Raw genomic sequence first — 25,069 nt, 5'->3', positions numbered from 1 at the left:
GTCTGGGCTTTCTGGTGGTGGTGGAGTTTGTTGACAGCGAAGACGACATGACCCCAGTTATGTTTCCCACAATGCAGCTGGATTGTGTCTTTCACAGTGGTGAGAGGAGAACTCACATCATGGCAGCAAAAGTAGCAACACCACAGTGTAAAAATACTCTGTTAAGTACAAAATACATATTAGTATCAAAATAAATGTATCAAAAGTTAAAGTACTCATTATGCAGAGTGGCCCATTTCAGAATAACATATATTATTGCATTATAATTATTGATGCATTCATGTGTTCAGCACTTTAATGCTGCAGCTGGTTGTGGTGGAGCTGATTGTTATGCTTTATTTCACCACAGGATCAATAAAGTTTTATCTTAACCTGATCTTTTGTGTTATTACTCTGAATCTGAAAAGTAACTAAAGGTATCAGATAAATGTAGTGGAGTAAAAAGTCGAACATGTCTCTCTGAGCTGGACTGCAGTAGAAGTGTAAAGAAGCAGGAAATAAAGTAGGAGTACCCCAGTATATGTATTTAAGTGCAGTACTCTAGGATCATCTTGTTCTTGTTCGCTGCAGTGATGAAGAGGTGTACTCCTGGACACTGTGACATCACCGCTGGGTGTGGTTACAGGTAACGACGCAGCATGTGACTGCAGCCAACCAGTGATCAGAAACAGGCTGAGACGTTCAAAGACATCGGCCCTGTTTGTTGTGAATCCTGGAGGTCTGACAGAGCTGCCGACTGCATTTTCCTCCCTCTACATCCTCAGCTAGCGCCTCCTCCACTAAGCCGGAGGAGGTCTCCCTGTCTCCTCCTCCTCCTCACGAGTAAACTGACCTTCACGTGTGAAATCGCTGCAATGCATCTTTAATGTAATCACTCTGAACACGGGCTGTCCTGTCAGGACCTGCTGAACACTAATCAGTCACACATTCACACCTGCAGACAAGTCACAGAGTCCAGCTCACACCTGCCGGACTTCAGACTGTGGGACCAAACAGAGACCAGCTGAGACCAGGTCAGACCCCGAAATCACATCCTCACTGAAGACCTCGAAAAGACTGAGTCTGGCTCTGATTGGACAGCTGACTGTGTGTGTGTGTGTGTGTGTGTGTGTGTGTGTGTTGGGAGGTGCGGTCAGTGCAGCGTGTCTCCTCTCTCCCCTCAGGCCTGTTTGTTTTGGAAGCAGAACAAAGAGCTGCTAACACACACACACACACACACACACACACACACACACACACACACACACACACACACACACACACACACCCATCCTCCTGGGACATCCCCTCCAGCTTCCTGTCGCCATGTTCTCTCTTAACACGCTGATGACATCACTCTCTCTGAGCCAATCAGCTGTCAGATCAGCTGATATGAAAACAGCACTGATAGACGGAAACTGCATTAATACAACTAACTACTGCACTGCTGCTACTACAACTACAAATACTGAGTGTACTCAAGACACTGTTTCTATTACAACTGTTGCTGCTGCCACTACTATGAAAACTGCTGATTACTACAACGACAACAAATACTGTTACTACTACTACCATTAACTGTATTCTCAGTGACTTTGTGTATGTGGAGAGAAAGTTGTCAAATACTGAAAGAACAATGTCAGAATTTGAATGAAAGATGTTTTATTTCACGACTAAAGACATCATTTACTAGAAAGACTCATAAATATTAATATTCTGAGACAGATTTGTCATTTTATGGTAATCAGCCAGAAAAGCTGCAGTATTCTGAGAATAAAGTGCAGAAACATCAACAGAATTTTTTTAACACTCAATTCTAGTCGTTTTGAAGTGGCAGATTTATTGATTTAAAAAAGCTTTGAGTTTCATCCTTATTTTAAATAATTATTTTGAGTTTAAACGAGCTGAAACAAACAGAACAGACCCTCGTCTCTTTGTTTTTCTCTCGCTTCTCCTCAGTTTCATTCAGTTCTCTGCATCACTCACACGAAGCCTGGGAGCAGAGGTCAGAGGTCAGCAGGTTCACAAACTTAAACAGGCTTCATGAAGTAAACACGGTGCGTTCACAGGCTCTCACGTGCTGCTGTACGGAAGCGCAGAGGATTCACGTGTTAAACTCACCAGCGTGATCGTCGTCACGGCGCTGATCAGCAGCGTGAAGCAAAGATTCCTCTGCTGATGAGACGCTGACAGACCGACGCCGGAGGAAAGTAATTAAGTACTTTTACTAAAGTATGGCTCTAACGTACAATATTGCGGTACTTTTCATGCTTCTACTCCTCTGCCTTTCAAGGGGCACTATTGTACTTTTACAGTTATGATACTTTTCAGATTAATATTTTACATAAAACACGTGTGATAATTTTATGAAATACAACACATTGTTACAGGTTGAGTCAGTGGATTCCAGCAGTGATCTCAACGGTTCCTCTAAACTTCTCACATGGTTTAATTTAAAATGTAATGAAATGGATCAAAGTTTCACAAAAAGCAAAGATTAGTGAAAAACTAAAATGACTAAAATGACTGCAGAGTTTGGTGTCAGAGCCTCAGACTCTTAACTATATATAAAGCAGTTCAACAGCAAAAAGCTGATCTAACACGGTGCTTCAGTGTTAACGATCTATTATTTAATACATAAAAATATACAGTCAAGGACTATTTCTCAGCAGAATGAGTACTTCAAACACTTAAAAGTACATTTTTCTAATGCTACTTTTGTATTACAGTATTTTTAGTATTTTGTTGCATTGGTTCTCTGACTGAAGTGAAGGATCTGACTATTTCTTCCACTGCTGAAGGAATAAGAGCTGGTATTTAAAAGCCAGACTGTCGTGATGCAGGCAGGTTTCACTGTGAAGCTTCCAGAGAGACATCAGGCTGCCAGCTCTGCGTGTCGACAGTCAGAGCTGATGTGATTATGTTGTTAGAGGAGGCAGACTGGGCCCGAGTCCCAGCAACACACTCAGCCTGCTGGAAAAACACTGCTCAAGATATACCACCTTAAAGCAGTCCAAAATCTGAGAAATCCTGCTCCCGGGGTCAGATTCCTTCAACTGGTTCCAACACAAATCAACCGAGTTTCAACCCAGGACTTAAAACTACTCATTTAGAGCTTTCACAGCACAGTCAGCCTCATATCTGTGTGTTCTGCACAGAGCTGGAGCCAGGACGTGGTTAGCCTAGCTTAGCATAAAGACTGGAAGCAGAGGGAAACAGCTAGCCTCGCTGTCCAAAGTTAAAAAATCCACCCAGCACATGAACAGTTTGTGGGTTAGAAACATTTACTGAACAACAGCCGGAGTTAAAGCCTTAACGTCTGTCGCACACGTTCAGAACTCCCTTTGAAATGAAAGAGTCTGCAGTGAATCTCGACACAGCAAAGTGCTTTAGCTCTGCTGGTTAGCATCGTTAGCTTCGTTCAGGTGTGTGTTCATGATCCCTGCAGGGAGTTTTGCTGGTTCGGTGGTTTGAATTCAGGTTAGCGGAGCTTCTGCTCAGTCTGTACAGTCTGATGGTCTCCGGTTTTCATCAGCTGTTACACACCATTCAGAACTCCATTTATATTTTCAAGCAATATAAAATGTTGCCGTGTTGTCTTGGCTCTGGGGCAATCGCTGGAAATTAAAACTCTTACATGAATAGTAAGTCGACTGTGAGCGCGCTGAGCCTCACTCGGTTGTGCTGGTTAGCATTATTAGCTCGGAGCTTCCTCAGAGAGCGAAGGTGAGACCTGGGTGTTGGAGAGCTTTTCTGCAGTTCTTTGGTTTTTTAAAGGTTCAGCTCTTCCTCTTCAAAAAGAAGCTGCTGTATGAAGCACAGCAGGAGAACTCCTCTTCCTCCCCTCCTGTCGTCTTGCCTTTGAGCAAGGCACCTGACAGCCAGCTGCTCACTGGGAGGCGGTGGTAGAGGACTGTGGTTGGACTGGTCAGATCCAAGTTTGACTCTCTGTATTTGAAGCAGGGTGGAGCTGCAGTTTAAAAAAGCTTTTAAGTACATCTTTTAAAGAGTGAAGGGGTGTGCTTCAGCTGGATTTAGTTTCCTCGGTGTGTGGTCGCACAAACCAAACGTCCCTGTGTGGCTTTCTACCAGAGCTGCTGCAGGTTTCAGGTCCACATCCACTTCCTGTTTGGTCCTCGCTCTGCCTCAGACCACCACAGTCAAACTGGCTTTGAGGAGCCTTGAGAGAACAGCTGAGGCCACTGCAGCATTTTAACCATCGCTGGAACATGTTTCTGAAACCGCCTGACTCTGGGTTCGTCTTCACTTACAGTCAGCAGCTCTGTCTGTGTTTTCGGGCTCTCTGAAGGTAAATAAACTCTGCAGGAGGTTCACTCTGATTTAACGGCCAGAAAAAACAAAAAGCATCTGGAAAGATACGAGCGAGAGACACCGTTTGCTCATTTTATGAGTCTGAATTATGATGTGAAGGACACTTATTCAGCAGGTGGAGGACAAGCAGGGCTGAAATACTGAGGTCGTCTCAGCAGCCGCAATGTAGTCTACCAAAGGTCTGGATCAGTGGTGGAGGAAGTATTTAGATCCTAATACATACAAATACAGTGTTAGGAGTAAAAGTACTGCAGTGAAAATGTTACTTCAGTAAAAGCATGGAAGTATAATGAGGAAAATGTACTTCAAGTATTAAAGTAAAACAATTGCGTGCAGTAAAACGTCCCTGTGACTGTTCTACTGTTCTACCTGACCTCGTTAGACTATTGTGACTCAGTCGTTCGTGTCAAAGCAGGATTGCTCTGAAACAAAGTGACGCCTTCACAATGTTTGTTTGGTCCAAAGCTGCACGCTGTTACAAATACAGTCAAATCATTCAAAGGAAAAGCAGCAAATCAAACATCTGAGAAGCTGAAACATCAAATGAAAATCACTTCAATGGTAATTAAAATAATCACTGATTAATCTTCTGTTACTCAATTAATTAATTCATCAACGAATCGTTTCAGCCGTACAAGAATCTTAATAATAACGAGCAGCGAAAGCCGTCAAATGAATGCAGTGAAGTAAAAAGTGGAATGAGAAGAAAACACTTCAGTAAAGTACAAGTAGCTCAGATTGGAACTGAAGTACATGTACTTAGATTCTACACGATGATTAACAGGCGGAGTGTTACTTCACATGTGGAGCGAAAAAGGAGAACCAGAAGAACCCTAAAAAAGACGTTTAGACACAGCAGAGGACAGAAAGACGAGAGACAGCAGACGGACGGGCCGGAAGCAGCCTGACAGACGGAGATAAAGTCAACAGAGTCTGAGTTACGACTTGTTGTTTTTTCTTCTGTCACAACACGCAGCGAGCAGCAGAGGTTCCATGTGAAACCAATCAGGACTCTAACGGTCTCTGCGGGGTGTGTGCAGGGTCTGCTCGTCTCAGCACAGCACTGACGAAGACTTATGGGCTCTTCCCGCTTCGCATTCTCCTCGTCCTGCAGCGGCGCCGCGGGTTCGATTCCCCGTGTGACCGCAGCAAGGCACCACACACGCTCATTCGCTCAGAGGAGGAGCCAGGCTGTGGTTAGCCTAGCTTAGCATAAAGACTGGAAGCAGGGGGGTGCTCAAACACACTGCAAACTGCACCAGGATCAGCTGGTGGTGAGAGCTGTGGTCCCAGTGAGAGCCAATCACAGCGGCCCAGTCACAAACCACTGCCTCCAGCAGAATACTACAACTAAAGTACGTCACAGGTTTTAACAATGAGGAAAAATGCGGCGTTCACAGGGTGGTTCTTTGGATTTAGTGAGGAAGAGGAGTCGAGAGTTTTGTGTGGAAGCAGAATTATTATGGATCAAAATTAACATTTGGTGATTTAAGGGATGATGAAGAAGACATCAACATCATCATCATCACGATGAGGAAATGCATATGTATTTAAATGTGCGACAGCCAACAGTGACCACAGAGAAGCATCAGAGGATATTAATGAGAGTAAAACTGGATGTTTGAACGTGGGCGCAACACTTTGAGTCAGGCTGAAGGCTGCAGATAAATATAACTACTCAGAAATATAGATCACAAGAAAACCACAATATGCACACACAGGGCTGTCAACAGACTTGCTGGGGCCCGGGGACAAGAGACCATCATAGGGCCCCCTCAGCATGTTTAGAGTTTATAACAATGACAGATTTACGTAAATTTCCCGCTTCAGGGCACGTATGTAGCGTAGCCTTAAGTGCGCCAGAGTGGGGTCAAACCATTCTCTGCTAAGACGGGGGGTAGGGATGTATATATATATATATATATATATATATTTGAAATATTTAATATGTTAAAGTTTTTCAGTATATGTTGAGTAGAAAATAATATTTAATTCTTCAGGCAATGATTTAATTAAAAAGAAATATGTGAATGTAAAGTAAAATAAATTAAGGGTCATTCAGGGGCCCCTATGGTCCTGAGGCCCGGGACAACATACCCGGTTGCCCCCCCCTGTCGACGGGCTTGTGCACACATATAGAAACATTATGTTCTACATTGTAACTCCAGACAAACTCTGTGTTTCAGTATCTAATCATATATTAGTCTGCTGCTCTTTAGCACATTAAACTTGCTGCCTTTGCAGCTTTTAACCACGCCGCTGTCATTTTTACCATTTTAATTGTTTTATTATTTTTTATTTTTTATTAAAGGCTCATTTTACCGCGTATGTGTGAAGAACGACGGAATAAATGTTCCTAGAAATGAGCTGAAAACGATCAGAGGCTGGAAGAGAACGAACCCATCGAATAAACGATGGAAAATGATGTTCTGGAGATGAAGCTGTTCAGTCTGTCAGAGGTGGAGCTCGGGGCAGTTTGCTGCAATCCTCGTCTCTCTCTAAACGTCTGGTTGAAGCGGTGGAGGGAGTTTGTTGGACTGCAGAGAGCAGAGGAGGAGGTGGAGGAGGAGGAGGAGGAAGAGGAGGAGGAGGCTACACTAAACATAGAACAAGCGTTCTCCGCCAACATCTACAACCAAACCCAGCGATTTCCACCGATCTGCTCACTACACAGACTACACCTCCAGCTACTCCTCTGTTCCTGCCTCCACCCGTCGCTCTCTGAGGTCAGCTTTCAGAGGAATATCTCCTCCTGTCAATGAATATTAAAGCGGCAGCTGCGTGGGAGGAGAGGTGAGCGGGGTGAACGCCGAGAGGATTCATTCACATCACCCAGCCTCCATTTTTACTTTTCAGCCAATTAAAATTCATCCTTCACATGGCTGCAAAATGGAGATGATGGTGAGGTCAAATGTGGAAGGAGGAGAGCTTTTTAAACGCATCTTGTACTTTTAATGACTGCTGATGTAGATTAATGTGTCTGAAGTGGAGAAGATGATGTCCAGCAGGCAGAAGTTCCAAGTGCTGATTAAAATGTACAGAAACTCGCAAAAAAAGCTAAATAATTAGAATAATAATAATAATAATGCAACTTAAGGGGCCATTTTTCTGCATTATGAGTATTTTCTTTAAATGCTTCAAGTATATTTTGCTAATAGTACTTTAATACTTTTACTTTCAATGCAGTACTTGGAGTATTTCCACAGTGAAGTTTTAGTACTTTTACTGAAGTACAGGATGTGAATACTTGTTCCACTGCTGGTTTTGTTGTCATTCAAACCTGAGCAGGAACATTTCTTCATTGAGTTTAATTGTTTGGCTTAATGTCTGCTGCTATTGATCACTGATCGCTTCACTTTAGCATTTCAATAACTAGCTAGCTATTGGTTCCTGATGCAGGTCTGAAACTTATCTGTACGTATATTTTATTATTTTTTGCTGTGATTTGATACTTTATCTTTATTTTTATTTCCATCCTTATTCCACTCTACTATCACCTAGATTTTAATATTTTATTCTATGGTTTTATGCATTGTCTTTATTTTATTTTAATCCTGTGTGTTTTCGAGTGGGTTTTATTCTTCGTCTTATTTGTTTTTTATCTGTTTTTATGTCCATTCTGTCTTTTCTCTGTAAAACACTCTCTTACTGCAGTGATTTCTTTCTTGTAAAACACTTTGAGCAGCAGTTCCTGTATGAAAGGTGCTGTGCAAATAAAGTTTACTGATTGGACTGAGCAACCAGCCAATGGTGGGTTTCCCTGAAACACAGGCGGATTTGAGACTGTGATGAGGTTTTGGTCAACAACGGGTCTTAAAATGATTCAGACTCATTAAGATGAAATCATTGCTCATTCAGTCCCCCTCACAGCTGCTGACTTTCATTTGGTTTGTTGTTTTATTCACACAGTGGTGACAATCTCTGTGCAGCTCAGACTCAGACTGAAGTCTCAAAGCCTCCGGGGAGGACAGAGTCCGTCCTGCAGGGACACGGCGAGCCTTTAAGCGACTGCAGAGCTCTGAAGGCGACAGAAAACAGACTCTTGTGCTGCTAAGTGGGACATTTTTCTGACAGCAGTCTCTGCAGCTTTCTGCGAAATGAAGCGAAGCCGGCCGACTCCGACGAGACGAGTTCACGGCCGAGAACGCCGTCTGTCCTGCTGCGCGGCTACTGATCCCGCATCAGTCTGGGAGCCCGGTTCTACCCCTCTCTGCTATTTATGACACCCTGGAAATGAGCTGACTGTGTTTGCTGTGTTATGAAATGAAAACAACGTTCAGCGTCTTTTCAGCTCCAGATAACATTAATAACGACGCCGGCAGCAGAGAGGAGCCGAGCACACGGAGGTGAGCGTCAAAATACACGCAAATATAAAATCATATGTAAAAGGAATGAAATATTGATCAGACACCCGCTTAGTATTATTATTATTATTATTACATCTGTGTGCGTGTGTGTGTGTGAGTGATGATCTGACTTTCCCTCCCACAGCGGTGGAATGTAATTAAGTACATTTACTCAAGTACTGCGCAGATTTGAGGTACTTGGACTTTGCAGAAAATGTGAAAATCTACAAGTTCGTCAACTGACAGAAAATTGCTACGTCACTATGAACAACCTGAGAGGTGAAGGTGACAGGAAATACAACTTCTTTCTTCCTGTTTCCACAGAACAATAAGAGCCTGCAGTCATTTTAAACATAAATAAAGCAATTTTCTCTCCGTGTATTCTCCTCTTCTCTCCAAACAGAAACACCAGAAAGTGGGCAAAGACCCAAAAGCGATTTTAAAACATTCATGCAGCCATTTTCTCTCGGCAGAGGAAGCAGGAGCTCTCCAAGATTCCACAATTATTTCTTTCCCGTCTTTCTGTTCTGTCTTTTGTCTTTCTGAATTCTTTCGTTTCTTCCTTCAACAAAAGCAGCACAAACAAACTCAACAGTGTTTGCTGTTTTCTTTTCTCCTCAGAATCCAAATCAACCAGCCACATCCATCCATCCCTCCATCCTACCTTCTTCAGCTGTCCGCTCCGGGTTCCCACGAACACCACCGTGTGTTCTCCGTAGGTGTAGGCAGCCACGGCGCCCATGCCCTCGGTACGGTCCTCGTACAGCGGGTTCCCCTCGATGACCCTCAGGCCTCCCAGCGGCTGGTTCAGCACCAGACCGCAGAAATCATCTCCGATCTGCTTCGGCTGTGGAAGATGAAGCAAGAAGAAATGATTACAACCACCGCTCCTTTACTGTAGGGCATTCAATCGTTTGCAACTGGACCTCGTCAGTTTGTCTTAGAAGACGTTTCGCCTCTCATCCGAGCAGGCTTCATCAGTTCATGCGCACCAGACTAGATAGGTTCAAGTATTTATCCCCTGAGTGAGGCCAACCCCCAAAACCAAGAATGGTATCACTCTATTGTGAGGCAAACGATCCCCCCATTAAGGGACTGTCGTTGACCCTTGGGTGTCAACGACAGTCGTTTGCCTCGTTAGTGTCCCATTGTTGTAGTACATTACTGTAGTACATGCACTACTAATACTACTACTACTACTACTACTACGAGTACAGAAGGATATCAGAGTGTTCTTCAGGTAAATGATGAGAGACAGAAGAGGTCCTGCGAGAAAGACATCAGAACAAGAAGATGAAGGACCTTCAGTCTGTCCCGTTTCCATTAAAGAACTGATGTGATAATAACTCGGCAGAAATCGTGATGAGATGCACGGAACACAAATGATCTCTTGACATGTTGGACAATCTTCTCGACCTTCACACCTTCTGACTGCACTAACATTCTGTCTTTGTGTGTTAAAACCAACAACCCAGGGCACAGATCAAAATGTTTTTATGGGTTTCCAGTTGTCGCAGGACTGAACGTGTTCATCCTGAGATACTCTGAAACACATATCGCTGCATCACAAGCGAGTTCTCCAGAGCGTGTTCAGTCCGAAGCTAATTTTAGAGGCTGCAATTTAAGTCTATAGAAAGAAGCAGGTGGGTTTGAATTCACTCGACGCTGCAATGAGGCTCGATGGCTCCACAGTAAGAGAAAGAGCTGGACTTCCTGTTGAGTTTAAAGGTTTCATACACTATACTGTCACTACTTTAAATTCAAATATTTACTCCAGGCTCAGTTTGACCATATGTTAAAATGTGATGAAGCTACATCCTGTCATCAGATAGCCACTGGACGCTAACGGTCGTCAAACCTGCAGCAACAGAGCTGGATGTGCTGATACAGCTGGTGCTACTGGGCGATAGTGTCAAACTGATGACCAAGTTTAAAGACTTTGAATACCAGTGAAAGATCAAGAAAAGGGCTTTGGAGAAATGATCAGAAATGACCTCTGAGTGGGCGGGCCTGCGTATGATTGATTGACAGCTCTGTATTACAGTTTTAAATCTTGGCCTGAAGAGTCCTGAAAAGTATTTGTGTTTTAGCTCAGTTGAGAATTATGAAATAACCATAAATAAAAACAAACAGGAGGCGTCGCCATTAAATGAAAAACCATCCAATTAAAAAACTTCCCCTTCTGGGTCATTTTTTTTTTCTCAGGTGATTTACAGAGCAAACCTGTAGCTGAAGCAGAAAATAATCCATCTGAGTCAAATTATAATAATACATCTATGGAGGGAGCAAGAAGCAGCTCACTGTGATGCTTCTGCAGCTTAAATATCTCCTCAATGGCAAAATAAAGCTGAAAGCCTCCACAGACGCAAACAGTAAAAACACGTGTAATGGTAGCATGGTTCCCACATGGTCATATAAATCAAACTGACCTGACAGTTCATTTGTGTTGTACGGGGAAGATGAACATGAAGTGTTCAATGTGTGTTATCAGCGACGATCAGACAGATGTCACATGATTTAGGTGCCAGTGTTACATATTTCTGTACGTTTCTATGACGAGTGTAGAGAGACAGGGTGGAGCAGGGTTATTACAGGGTCCCCACACACACACACGTGCACACACACACACACACACAAACACACACACACAAACACACACACACACACACACACAGAGGTCGGCTGACACCCTGTCATTAGCGGGTTAAGGCCTTAATGCATCACAGCACCAGAACAGTGCGGAAAATCTTGAACACAGACAAGTTGGTTTAACTGTACTTATGAGGACCCGGATGACTGTGTTTCAGCTTACTGAAAATCAGAGTCAGTATTTACACTGTTAGACTGTTTTCTCCTTTTCTGTCCCTTTTTCATTGAAAGTCCCGTTTTTGTAATATTATGTCCAAACGACGTCACTGCAGCGAGCTCTGCGTGCTGCAGTTTGTCCACAGCGACTTCCAGAAAGACGAGGGGACGCTTACGTTAGCATGGCTGCAGAGGAGACAGAGACCGGATCAGTGCAGAGATCGTCCTGAAGCCTTCAGCGAGGACAGAGAGCCGCAACAGAAAGAAAAGATGCTTTTAAATTTAGCAGAAGCCTGGTGCTGTGTGGATTATTCCTGTGTTGTTACCAACAGTCCTGTTAGTGCAGATGTCCCAGTTTTTTGGCTCCAGTCCTTTAATGCTGGGCATCTGCCAATACTTTCACCTAAATGTTGATTAAATATCTGACACATTAAATGTTGATACTGGATCTGAAACACTTCATTTGGAACAGATACTGAAGGCACTGATTAAGAGGTATTAAAGGTGTAGGAAGCGATTCTGGAGAAAAGCGGCTGATTGTTGTTGAATGTTCAGTCTGTTGGTCCGCATCATAAGACTTCTCGGACCTAAACCACGTCCATGTGGCGGAAGTCGCCCCTCTTTTAGGCAGGAGTTCCTGGTTCTGGTCGGAGTCCTTCTGTTCAGAAAGACCTCGTTCTGTGTCAGGTTCACTGTCCTCCATGTTTGTGTCTTTCCTGCTTACATCTTTGCTGTGTGGACGAACGCAAAGCTCCGTTCAGATGACAAAACATTTCCCATCATGCTGTGCTGGACTGAGTCGTTTCCCGTTTTATGCTCCAGGATGCAGATGCTGTGTTCAGAACATGCTGCTTTCTGTCAGTTATTGTGATTTCTGAGCTGGTTTGTAGTTGTAACATCACCGAAAGAAGCAGACGGCAGCTGTTTGTCTGTTAGCATTAAAGCCGACAATAAAGCAGCGTCGGCTGAATTCCAGACAACCTCAGGGTGGATAAACCTGAACAGGTACTCCTGGATCATCATCATTAAAATAGAAGTAAGTAAGAATCATTCCATGGTCCTCTTTCAACACATTATTGAATGGTGTTTAATATGAATCCATTGTTGTGTTAAAACACAGACTCTGATTGTCGGGCTCAGCTTTAATGGCCAAATGATTGACCAATGAGTTCATGGCCTGCTTAACATACTGTAGTGTCTCAGACGTCCACACAGTCAGCTGCACCCTCAGCACTACAATGTGTCCACTGTAGAAACACCATGGCTTGTTCTGCTGCTGAAATCAAATAAATACTGAAGTATTAAAGGTACTCATTAGGAGTCGGCTGCTCGTTACATTCCTCATTGAATGAACTGGAAATACTAAATATAAATATCAGAGGGTCTCACAGTGGGACATGATGAACACGCAGCTGTGGACACACTGAAACAGGTTCTGACTGACACCAGAAAAAACTGTCACTGTGTGTGTGTGTGTGTGTGTGTGTGTGTGTGTGTGTGAGGCGGTGCACTCATCATTAACTGTGAAGGAAGGTCCTGAAGGTACAACACACACACATTCACACACACTCACTCACACACACACAACAGATTGTTACATGTTGTGCAGACAGGCAACCTGCTGGTGACACTTAATGAAAAACAAAAGCGAAACACACACATGCACACACACCGACACACACACAAGGGATGTAGTGATATTACATCCTAACGTCATCACCCATGCAAGAGCATATGCATACACACACACACACAGACACACACAGACACACACACACACAGACATACACACACACACACAGACACACACAGACAAACACACACACACACACACCCTGCTGTTTATGATAAAAGAAGGAGGTCAGAGCTTGGACACTGGTTCCACCTCCTCTGTCTTTGCATTCAAAATGCCCCCCCCACACACACACACACACACACACACACACACTAGTTACATGGCTCATTAACTTATATCTCATCACTTTTACCAGCATGTGGCTGATTGGCTGTGATTGGTTAGTTAGTTAGTTGGTTGGTTGGTTGGGTGATTGGGTGGTTGCCGGGGGCAACCTCGACCCCAGACTCCCACAGACCCCCCCACCATCCCATACCCAAATCCAAGCCCGGCCCCCAGACTCGTTTCCTGGCGGTTTTCCCTGCTTGGTTGCCATGGTTACCACTGCAGGCCATTACTGCCATGAATAAGAACATCATCTACCCCCCGACCTGAAATAACCCCACTGCAGGGGGAGAGAGAGAGACAGAGGTTTCTTTGGCTTCTTGTTTTGGATTTTGTTTTGCTGTGCTGTTTTTTAAATATTCATGCAAATAAACTATATTTGTGCTGAAATGAGGAAGAAACTGCTATTCTTTACAGAGTTAGTGTGTGTGTGTGTGTGTGTGTGTGTGTGTGTGTGTGTGTGTGTCTGTGCATGTTGCAGCCTGAAGGTAGCCTCTGGCCGGAAGATGTACAGCACCCTCAGAGGGACAGAAACAAAGAAGTGAAGAAAGTGAGAAAGAAAGAGAGATTTCAGTCCATCTCAGACGCTCCTGGTTTGCATTTACCTGCTGGACCTGCAGGACTGGAACATTATTTACTGATTCATTAATTACCTGAGCCGCAGTTTCAAGTGAACTCAGCTCAAGGACTTTCTGCTGTGTTTATATGGACACTAGTGTCCCTGTTGTGATCAGGTTTGTGAGACACGTTCACAAACACCCCCCCCCCCTTCAGCTCAGACTGCTGATCTGACAGAGCGGTTTCTTACCGTGTGGATGCAGGGCAGCTCCTTGTTGAGTAACCACGGTAATGATAATCGCCCCTCCCCGCGGTAACAGGAGCGGATCCTCTCTCTCATGGCCAGGTTGATGTCGTGGAGGGTGAACAGACAGAGGACCGTCTCTCTGGGAGGGTTAGAGCGATTCTTCTGACCCTGAAAACAAAAAAAACACAACCAAACTGAGAGACGCCGGTTGAAAGCACGGAGAGGACAGAAAAACCCTGAAGCGATGAAGTCGTCTGAACAGAAGAAAGAAAAACAAATAAGAAAGGAAATAAAAGAGCACGCTGAAGGTAAATCACCTGTGAGAAGACGACAAAGAGGACGTCGTCGTCCTCGGATAGACCGAGCGCCTGGGCCAGCCGTCGCCCTGGTTTCTGCTTGTAGGCGGCCTGAACCAGTCGGTACTCTACGCCATCTTTGGTGCAGCCGAGAGGAAACTCCACGTACGAGTAGAACTCGGTGTCGTTGGAGCACATCCTCACGATTTTAGAGGTGAAGAACTTCTCCCCGCCGGCGTCCATCTGCGTCAGCTGCGTGTCCAGTTGCAGAGTCAGGAAGTAGACGTATGTGCGGCTGGAGAAGCCGTAGACGTAGTAGATGTCGAAGGCGGGGTAGAGGGACAGCGTGTCGGACGGGATCTTGATCTGCGATGAGACAAACTCGTCCTGATAGACCAGTGAGAACATGTTGACACTCTCTTCATCCGCCACCAGCTTTCTGCTGGACAGCGTTGGGAAATACTCTGACTTTCCATCGATGGCGGCGCCGATGAACAGGCGGCTGCCGCCTTTCAATGGCTTCTTCCTCTTTGGGTCGGCCGTCCAGTCATCCTCACCAACAACCACACCTGAGAGGAGGAGGGAGAACAAAGTTGTGACCCCTGTTCTTACAGGTGTACCAGCAGACTATTGACAGGTCTCGCCATCAACAATGTGAAGACGCCCTTCATCTGAATGAACCAATCAGGAAGTCACGGCCCTTTTCTACTGCAGTGTAGCTACGGTCTCTTTCTGCTCTGCTTTGTTCCCACTGTCCTCAGCTCACTTTTAGTGCCGAGTTCCTGGAACTAAACTGGGTCTGTTTGGAAGGTGATGCTAAATCCACCTTCCGGGTACTTTCATGGGTCATGATTGGTCGAGTAAATGTGACATCACATCATAACGAAGGATGATGAAATCTGTGCAGCCAGACAACATGACGGAGAAATTAAGAATCACAATGTGCACAGTGGAGCTAACAGAAAAACCACAGGTTGGTTCATCGGGATAGACGATATTTTGGGACACCAAGCAGCTTCTGTCTCCACATGTGAACGTCTGACATCGTGGACACAGTCCAACACATCTGACATGTTTGTTGGTGCGTACAGTCATAAAGTCTGAGCTGCATGCAGATGCTCTACACGGACCTGTGCAGCCGTGTAAAAAAAACAGAAAGAATAATTCAGGCTTAAAGGTGAGAGAAAATCAACACCATTATCTGTGCCTCTACACTGAGTTCTGTCCTGCAGTCGCTTCACTGGCCTCCCAATAAGAACATGAAAATGATTTGTGTTTGCCTCTGTTGTTATTCTTAGTGGCATACACATAAAACACAGTGGAAGAAGAAGCTTCTACCAAAGACTTAGAAGGTTTTCAAAAGTTCAGGTTATGAGAAGTGTCTGGTTACAGTTTGATTCTACTGGCCCGTCACAGGTCTTTACTTCTACGTCAACTGTTTGAAGACCTGCTGGTGTCGCATAGAGGCTGTTCTAGTACGAGTATCTACAACCATGAATCTAAAACTGTTGTGATCCAAAATATGAATGAAACCGAATGTGATAATTTGTTAATCCTAATCAATATATTTAATGTTTGACCTCATCAGCTTCATTGATTTTTGTAAATATCTGCTTATTCTGAATCTGAGGCAGCAACATGTTTCAAACCAGTTGGACAGGAGCAGCTAAAGACTGGGAAAGATGTGGAACACTTCAAAAACACCTGTTTGGATCATTCCATGGGTAAACAGGTTGATTGGTAACAGGTGATAGCATCATGGTTGAAAGGCTCAGTGGTTCACAGCGAGGATGGAGCGAGGTTCAACACTTTGTCAACACGTGATTGGATAAAGGGGATTAATACCTGGACTCAGGAACACTTCAGGAAACTGTTGTCAGGAAACACAGTTTGATTGTTAATGATTGCTTCTGGTTTTATTTATACTCGAAACAGCATCCATTTTTTGGATTTAAAATACAAAATATTTAACTAATCCTTATATCAGAGCACTGTAAGTGAAATACGATCAGAGAAATCTGCCAACACACTGCAAAACTTTGAGATCTGAGATGTGTTGACAAAGTCTGGTTGTCAATCATGTCATCCAGACAGTCTTCATTCAGTTTTCTCTTCAAACTAAAAACCACGGCAGCTGATTTAGACTAAAAACCTGCAAAACATTTTGACACTCTGACACATGATTGACACCTGCAGGCTGAAATGCTTTTCCAGCTTGTCAAGAACAAAGTCGAGAGGAAACACTAGAGCTTTGTTTTTCCTCTGTGGCATCAAATTACCAAAACTTTGACATAATATCAGCACAAATTGTGGGGAAAGTCTTTGAATTTCAACCTGCAGAGGAAAAGACAGCAGGGAGTTCTGACTGCAGGAAACACAACAGTGGATTTACACCACAGCGGTGATGGCATGACCATGAAAATACATGATGCCTGAAAACTTTCTTTACAGACGCTATACCGGCAGATTTTTAGGACATAAAAGATAAATCTACAGAGAAAAACAGCAGAACAAATGCTCAGTATTTAATGAGAGTGGCTGTTATTTAGGTCATCAACTACAAATTAAACTGATCACAGAACAAATCAAGCAGCCGTCGGCTAACGTCAGAATAAAGAACATTCTTTAGTCTGAATTTAGTCGTAGCTCTGAACTACTAGGATATACTTAGCTTTGTTTAGCACAAGGTATGAGCTAAGCTACCAGTCTCTGTGCTAAAATAGATTAAACATGCCCTGGACCTACTGGATCTCTGTATCTCACACAGATGTTAAATTGACTGAATATCTTAATTTACTCAACAAATCAAAATTAGCAGGGAGGAGAACGCTGCTAGCCAGTTAGTACGCAACGCAGTTAGCCCAATCTCTGTCGTGTGTGCTAGCTACAAACAACAACTAGGATTTCTAACATGTGCCGTAACCGCTGTACTAGAAGGTGTTTAGCTGATCTTTGCGCAAAGATTGAAGGCAGAGGGAAACAGATAGCTTAGCTTTAGCTATTTCAAAAGAGAAAAAAACAACAGACTGTCTGACTTAACAGCTAATGAAGAAAGCATAGCTTAATGCTACTGTGGTCAGCAAACAGTAAACATGCTAGCAGATTAGCTAAAACTGAAACTGACATTCACCCTCTCCTCTGACTCTAAGGAAGATAACCCAGGATTAATGTTAGCTAGTTAACGGTTAGCTTCTGTGAGCTAGCAGTTAGCTGGATGATTTACTCAAAAGGATTTCAAGATTTAGGAGAGTAGCTGCTGGTCTGGTCTTTCAAACTTCTACCTGTTCAGGTGTATCTGACCCTCCTCCCAGCATCCCAGTTTACCTGCCATCCCATCAGCCTCTCTGGCTCCAGACAGGTAGTGCTCTTTGCGGTGATGTGGCTCTCCCAGTTTGAAGAGATCCTCCAGTCTGAGGAACTGACAGACGCCCTGCCAGATCGACCCGCACGCCACCAGTCTGTTCCCAGTATAATCCACCAGTAAGAGCTTATTCACATTATCTGATGACTCCAGTCTGAGGGCAGAGACAGACAGACAGACGAGTGGGGCGTCAGACAGTCAGCAAGCTGTAAGACAGGTGAGTCAGCAGAAGGACAAGTGACCAAGCAGACAGACAGATAAGGAGTCAGGCAGGTAGAGCAGAAGAACTGGTAACACAGTGAGACAGGTGAAATGATTAGACAGACAGATGCTGACACAGACAGGTATAGTTGTAAAACAGGTGTAGAGAAACAGATGTAGACAGACAGACAGGTGTGCGTAGCCAGGTGTAGACAGAGAGAAGTGTGTGTAGACAGACAGGTGTAGACAGACAAAACAGGTGTGTATAGAGAGACAGGTGTGTGTAGACAGACAGGTGCAGACAGACCGGTGAGCACAGGCCCTGACGCTGGGCGGAGGGTAACACTTGGCGTTGTCCTCCACAGGTCCGGTCATGTGACTCCTCAGCTCCGTCAGATTGGCCGACAGCTTCAGCACTCGGTTGACGGCGCCGACGAACACCTCGCCCGTCCTCCGGTGGACGGTCAGGTGGGTGAGGGAGGTGTCGAACGCTCGGTACACCGCCCTGCCCAACACCACAGAGGGAGGGGGAGGGACAGCTGGGGCGGTGAGGAGGGGGGAGGAGAGAAGGAGCAGGGATAGGAGGAGGAAGAGGAGAAGAGGAGGGGAAGAGAAGGAGGAGGGGAGCATGGTGAATAGAGAGAGGAGGAGGAGGAGGAAAGGATGGAGGGATGGAGGAGGAGAGGAGGAGGGGAGGAGGAGGAGAGAAGAGCTGGCTGCAGGTCTGATGAAGAGTCAGCTTCAATGGGGCATGACTGCGGAGAGAGACAGGCAGAGAGACAGACAGACAGAGAGTCAGTAAGTGCATAAAAACTACAGAAGCCTGCTGGGGACAATTCAATTCACGTAGCCAAAAGTAAGTGGACAGCACAGTCACACCTTCATCACATACACACTGGTTTATTATACACAAACCAAAGCTGTAAACAGGAGGTCACGTGGACTGACAGGGAACTCACTGATTGGACAGTTCTGATGACGTCATCCTGCATCATCTACTTTACATGAACCAACAGAAAAAAATCTAACAGCAGGTCAGACTGCAAGCTGACAGACAGGTGAGCCAGCGCAGAGACAGGTGACCAGGCAGGCCGTCAGGTTAGGAAGCTGAAGCAGTGAGACAGGTGGAGCAGTGAGACAGGTGGAGTTCAAAGTTCATGCTGAGGTGAAGTGAGACCCGCTGAGTCTGAATGAAATGAAACCAATAGGGCGGAGGTGAAAGCACCTTCAGTCAGCGAGGACACACCTGAGCTTTAACCTTCAGAGCCTGAATTCATTCAGAGAATCTGACTTTCAGCTTGTTCTGATCCTCCACCTGCAGCCTGATGAGGAGCTTTAAACCTGATATTATTTACAAGAAACTCAAACACACTGAATTCCTCTGATAGCAGTGAGACGAGAGATTAGCTGTGTGTGTGTGTGTGTGTGTGTGTGTGTGAGATCGAGGCAGATAGCGGTATTGATCTGTTTCCGTCTGTCTTCTCACTGATTCTCTCATAAAGCTTCAGCAGCTCCAGTAACACTGAGCTGGATGGAAACTTCACCCTCATCCTGGCAGCCATTTCTACTCTGTTTACGTTTGACTGACAGCTGATTATAGACACACACACACACACACACACACACACACACACACACACACACACACACACACACACAGTTTTCACTGAAACCCTCTGAAACATCACTCGGCATTACAAAGCAGGAATCGGTTACTCTGAATCGACGCTGTGTCGTGCACGGGGCAAAATGGAGGCTTTTCTTCCTCCGCTCGCCGTTTCTGCTCGGCGGCTGCAGATTCTGCATTAAAATGCCTCCTGCATTCGTTCTCGGCGTGGGAGTCCCAGTGGGAATTGAACCCTCGACTGTAGCGGCGCTTCATATCGTGCTTCTGCTGCTCGGCTCAGGCACTTTAATCAATAAGAGAGAATATGAGAAACTGAACGTGGAAACGAGCGCGGCTCAGTTCCTCATCTGTCGGAGCTGGATTCACTTTCTATTCATCGTCTCCTCGTTTGTCGGACAGTCAGACGATTCATGTTCATTCTGACGCTGCGTTCATGTTTCCTCATTAACATGAACACACACTGCAGACTACTGTGACTCACATTTACATCGTTCTGCTGCCTCTTACTTTGACAGGCAGGTGTAGTCCTGACGGAGCGCACTGAGCAAACAACGTCGCATTCGCTCGTCAAAGCCGAGTGCGATTGGAGTCGTCTGATGACACGAACGCTCGTTAGCTCCAAACAGAGGAATATTTTCATTGCTGCCATCCGTTACATACGATCAGATCTCAGCAGGTTTCCTGTCTGTCATGAAAGAACGAAGAGTCAAAAAACTGATGGCAAAACGGCTGCAAGGCCTCCATCCATCAGACCGCCATCACGCCATCAGGCACCACTACAGCGAACTCTCCTTTGCTTTGGTCACAGTGAATTAGGAGGTATTGAAGAACTAGCTGCTATCCACAGCTAATGCTAGTTCCTGGGATGGTAGCTAACTGCAAACCAAGGCTAACGTTAGTTGCTGGAATGGTCATGAAAGCTAACAGCCAACCGAGGCTAATGTTAGTTCCTGGGATGGTAGCAAAAGCTAGCTGCTAGCCAAGCTTAACACATTGTCCTGGACTGGTAGCAAAAGCTAACTGCTAACCAAGGCTAACATTATTTCCTGGTATGGTAGCAAAAGCCAAATGACAACCATGGCTAACGCTAGTTCCTCGGATGGCAACGAAAGCTAAATGCCAACCAAGGCTAACATTAGCTCCTGGTAGCAAAGCTGCTAACTGAAACTAAGGTGAATTGTGGAGCATTTCCTCCAGCGTTGCATGTTTCTGATGGATCAATGTGTCCAGCACAGAGACGGGTCCGGCATGTGTTTAGCCTAATTTAGCACGGAGACCGAGAGCAGGGGGAAACTGAACGTGTGACCAGGGCGAGGACCCCTACAGGCTGTTCTTCACGCCGCGCTGCCTGCTCTGACTGCTGGACTGAATCGCTGATGACAAATTAACACACATTAAAACAACAACAGACAGTTTGTGAATAATTTCTAAATTTGTCTGAAAAAAAAACTACCTGTAATGATCTCATTGTTCTGACGAAACGGTAGAAAATGAGAGCTGAAACGAAAAACAGAAGAATCCAGCAGGCAGAATATTCGGCCGTGAAGAGAGTGATTATCTGCAGCTGCAGAGAGGAGCGATGAAGCAGCGACTCTCATCTCCAGCAGAATGTTGCAGCTCTAATATCTGAACACTGCTTTGCATAAAACAGTGACAGCCTTAATGTGTCCTCGCAAACAAACTGCCCCGTCTCGTTAATTATGGCGTCGGTGTGTCGTTTACATCCAGCAAATGGAACATGACTCCACACAGACGTGGAGGTCTGGGCTTTTCTCTCTCGGCGGCTTCATTAAACACATCTGAAGAGGAAACTCTTTTAGTGCTCGTGGTCTGATGAAACTGAACCCTGAAGATGAACTCTTCACGTGTCAAACTAACTGCATCGCAACACGTTTCCGGTGATGAAGATGATGAGCAGCAGGGAAGAAAATATCTGCTGCAGTCACAAGGATCAGCTCAGCTCCAGCTGAAGAGTCGGCTGCTAAACACGGAGGCAACGCTGCTTTCCGAATGTAGGGATAATAAAGTTTTTACTCCAGCAGCGGGGTGGTACAGTAAGCCAGGTCCAACAATTAACCCTGTGACACACACACACTCACACACACACACTCACACACACACAGAAACACTCAGAAACACAAAGAGGCAGTGAAAGATCAGCACATTAGTTAATTAGCCTGCTGAGCTGAGGGGGAAACCAGAGAGAGGAGAGGTCGACAGATGGACCAGTGTGTGTGTGTGTGTGTGTGTGTGTAGACAACAGACAGCTGGGCAGACAGAGGAGACAGATAGAGTTTCTCTAACTGGACTACGATTTCACTGGACCATCCATCACACTGCTGAGCCACAGGCTGTGTGTCTGTGTGTGTGTGTGTGTGTTTACGTGTGCTAACCAGCGCTAACATTAAATCCTGGTCCCAAAAGCTAACTGCTAAGCCAAGCTAAAGCATCACTCGGACAGTAATCCGGGTGCACCGTGTTCTCGTCATGTTGGAGTTTCCTGTTTAACTTTTCCATCCTGTGAATATTAATAACATCAACGGAAACATCCAGTAACTAGACCTGAAAGACTCTCAGAAAACAGACGCCTGGTGTCAGTCCATCATTTAATGTGATTAAACCCAAATTTAATGGATGAACAATGAATGAATGAAGTGTTTCATTTGCATACAGCTCTGCACATTCAAACCAGGACCAGAAAGCCGCCTGAACACAGTCCAAAGACAGATAAGCAACTTTCACCATCTTCACATTCTCACTGACACAAACAGGACTAAAAAATCAGAATAAACATGAACGTCAGAATCCATCTTTCTTTCCCCTCCAGGCTTTTCAGAGTTAAATAGCTCGACGAATGAAACGTTGCTCGTTGTTTCCGGGTTTCGATGATCGTGTCGTGGAAAGTTCCGTCTGAAACCGTCAGAATTTGAGAAAATGGGACTCAGTTTTCTCAGCAGATGCTTTTCTTCCCCATCATGTAACATCTGACCCAGGGTCAGACTTCTGTTTGATCTGCACATTTTAGCTTTGACGAGATATTTTCTTCAGCCACAGGGGACATTTTTCTGCATGGAGTACTTTTACTTTGAATACTTTAATTCCTCAGTATGCTATATACTTTTATATTTTCAATTCAGCGTTTTTACTTGTAACAGAGTATTTGTACACAGTCTGGGGTTAGTATTACTGCAGTACAGTGTTAGTATTACTGCAGTACCTCCCCTGCTGCAGTACAGCCAGAATCAGCTTCCTTAATCTGTGTACCGATACGTTTTTAAATACAGTTCAATGTTTTTCAGACAGTCCAAACTCCACCCAGCTGTGTCAGCGCCCAACCAGGAGCTACAAACCAACACACCCTGCCAGCCTCATACTCCTCCCCCTCCATCACCTCCATCTGCATTCGCCTCCCCCTCCCTGACCCCCTCAGCCCTCCATCTCTGTGACTGAGGCTCTGTTTGAATCACAGGCTCCAATAAACACACCACAAAGACGCATTGTGCTGCAGCTTCCTGCAAGAAGAGGCTGGCGAGGGCTTCAGGGAGGTCTGACAGAGGTGACGGAGACGTCCAGAGATAACAGAGGCAGCTCCAGCTGAAACAGTCAGTCCATTGATCCATCGATCACCCATCAATCATCAATCAATCATCCATCGATCATCCATCGATTCATCGTTCTCATGCCATCCTTCTCAAGGCAACAGTGTTTTTTTACTCTTTGTATATAATGTACATATAGAGCTGACTTTATTTTGTAATCTTTTTTGTCTTTTTTGTTCTTTTTCAACTTTTTGTTCTTGCTGTTTGTAACAATTTCTCCAGCGTGGAAGTTTTATCTTATCTTATCTTATCTTATCTTATCTTATCTTTTCTTATCAGAAACCTTTCTGCTCGTCTCTGTTTCACAGTGACTGAATCTCCATTGGACTGGTTGTTGGACACTCTGACGTGTCCAAACAGTTAATTTAATTATCTATCAGCATCAGCAGTAATGACGGCGCTGTGGTGAAGGTGAAGCTGAGGTCCACCTGTGGTCACCAGCTTTGGTCGTGACCAAAGAATGAGACTGCAGATACAGGAGGCTAAAATCACTGTCCTCCACCTGGGCGCCTTCCTCTGACCCGGGACAGACCCAGAACAGTCTGGAGGGTCTATATGTCTCATCCGGTCTGGAGACGCCCCAGGGTCCTCCAGCAGCAGCTGGAAATGTTGCTGAGGAGACGGATGTGCGAACGGCGCTGCCCCAGATAAAAGGCAGAGAAGAGATGGATGGATAACCAGATGGATCGATGATTGATATGAGGTAGGACATGAGCGTAATTACCACGGGGGACTGGAGGACACGACACCACCCCAGTGCATGAAAGAGGGAAAGCTGACCCCCCAAAAAACTGTCATCCATCAGCTCATTCGTCCGTGTTGAGTTACACTGCCGGGTGGAGGAGGCGTCCACTCTATGACGAACACACACACACACCTGTTAAAGCTGGCAGACAGGTGGTGGACTGACGTGGGTTCGAGGGGAGCACCAACGCTTTGACATGACTCGAACAACAACCACGGGACAGCACTGACGCAGCATGTCACATGTCATCAGAGAGACCGGCAGCCAGCCTCCAGGTGGCCGCTGCTGTCCTGACGTCTGTCTCTGGGTCACCTGCCTCACCTGTGATCCCACCTGTCTCTGTTAACACAATGAGCGCAGGAGGCGGCTTGTTAACCGCCACGTTAGCCACACGATCACAACCATGAATGAAGCACTGAGGTGAGCTGAAGCGGTCAGGTGATAGAGCATAACGAGAAGCTTCAGAATGAAACAGGAGGCCATGCTGATGAACAACTGGCTCCGGACGAGACGCTGCGCCCACAACAGCGACGCCACAATCACATTATGAGATGTGTTTCAGCTGCATCCTTCAGTCACACCTGCTACAGGATGAGATTAGCCTCCATTACGCTTTCACCCACAGCGCTGCAGGAGTCAGCCAGTCAAACTACTGCTTCTATATTCAGAGGGAGCTTGTTAAAGGCTGCTGGGCCTGTAACATAAATGTGTATATATGTGAATTTATCACATTAAAGGTTTTTCACATGTAAAAAAAAATGTACAATATGTTCTGTCCGTTTCACTGGAAAAAGACTCAAATGTGCTTCTTTTAATGGAAAAATGACAGATTGGGTTTAAAGTGACACTGATTTTCCTCTTAAAACTGAGACAGTGAATCTAACGCGCCGCTGTAACAATAACTGATCTAATTCAGTCCGACTGTTGTGTCACTTCCTGTAATTACTTTAATACGTCCGCTTTAATTTTACTGCATCTTCCTCTCAGCCGGCCTCTGTAATTACAAACCGCTG

General features: G+C 45.1%; 1 protein-coding gene across 1 annotated transcript in view; it reads right to left on the bottom strand.

Annotated features, from left to right (window-relative positions):
- Positions 1 to 19,647, bottom strand: part of plxna3 (plexin A3) — an 80,907-nt gene extending 61,260 nt beyond the window's left edge. The window contains exons 1-6 of the mRNA XM_041944965.1: positions 19,572 to 19,647; positions 18,393 to 18,624; positions 17,848 to 18,038; positions 14,545 to 15,092; positions 14,231 to 14,395; positions 9,322 to 9,504 (exon numbers count right to left, since the gene is read on the bottom strand). Of these exons, the coding sequence (XP_041800899.1) occupies positions 9,322 to 9,504; positions 14,231 to 14,395; positions 14,545 to 15,092; positions 17,848 to 18,038; positions 18,393 to 18,624; positions 19,572 to 19,647 (1,395 nt within the window). The remainder of the gene's footprint in view (positions 1 to 9,321; positions 9,505 to 14,230; positions 14,396 to 14,544; positions 15,093 to 17,847; positions 18,039 to 18,392; positions 18,625 to 19,571) is intronic.
- Positions 19,648 to 25,069: the final 5,422 nt, after the last annotated feature.

This window comes from Chelmon rostratus, chromosome 10 (genome assembly GCF_017976325.1).
Source record: "Chelmon rostratus isolate fCheRos1 chromosome 10, fCheRos1.pri, whole genome shotgun sequence".
In the NCBI taxonomy this organism is placed as follows: domain Eukaryota; kingdom Metazoa; phylum Chordata; class Actinopteri; order Chaetodontiformes; family Chaetodontidae; genus Chelmon; species Chelmon rostratus.
The sequence above is the reverse complement of the archived record's forward strand: the minus strand, read 5'-3'. Positions and strand labels throughout refer to the sequence as shown.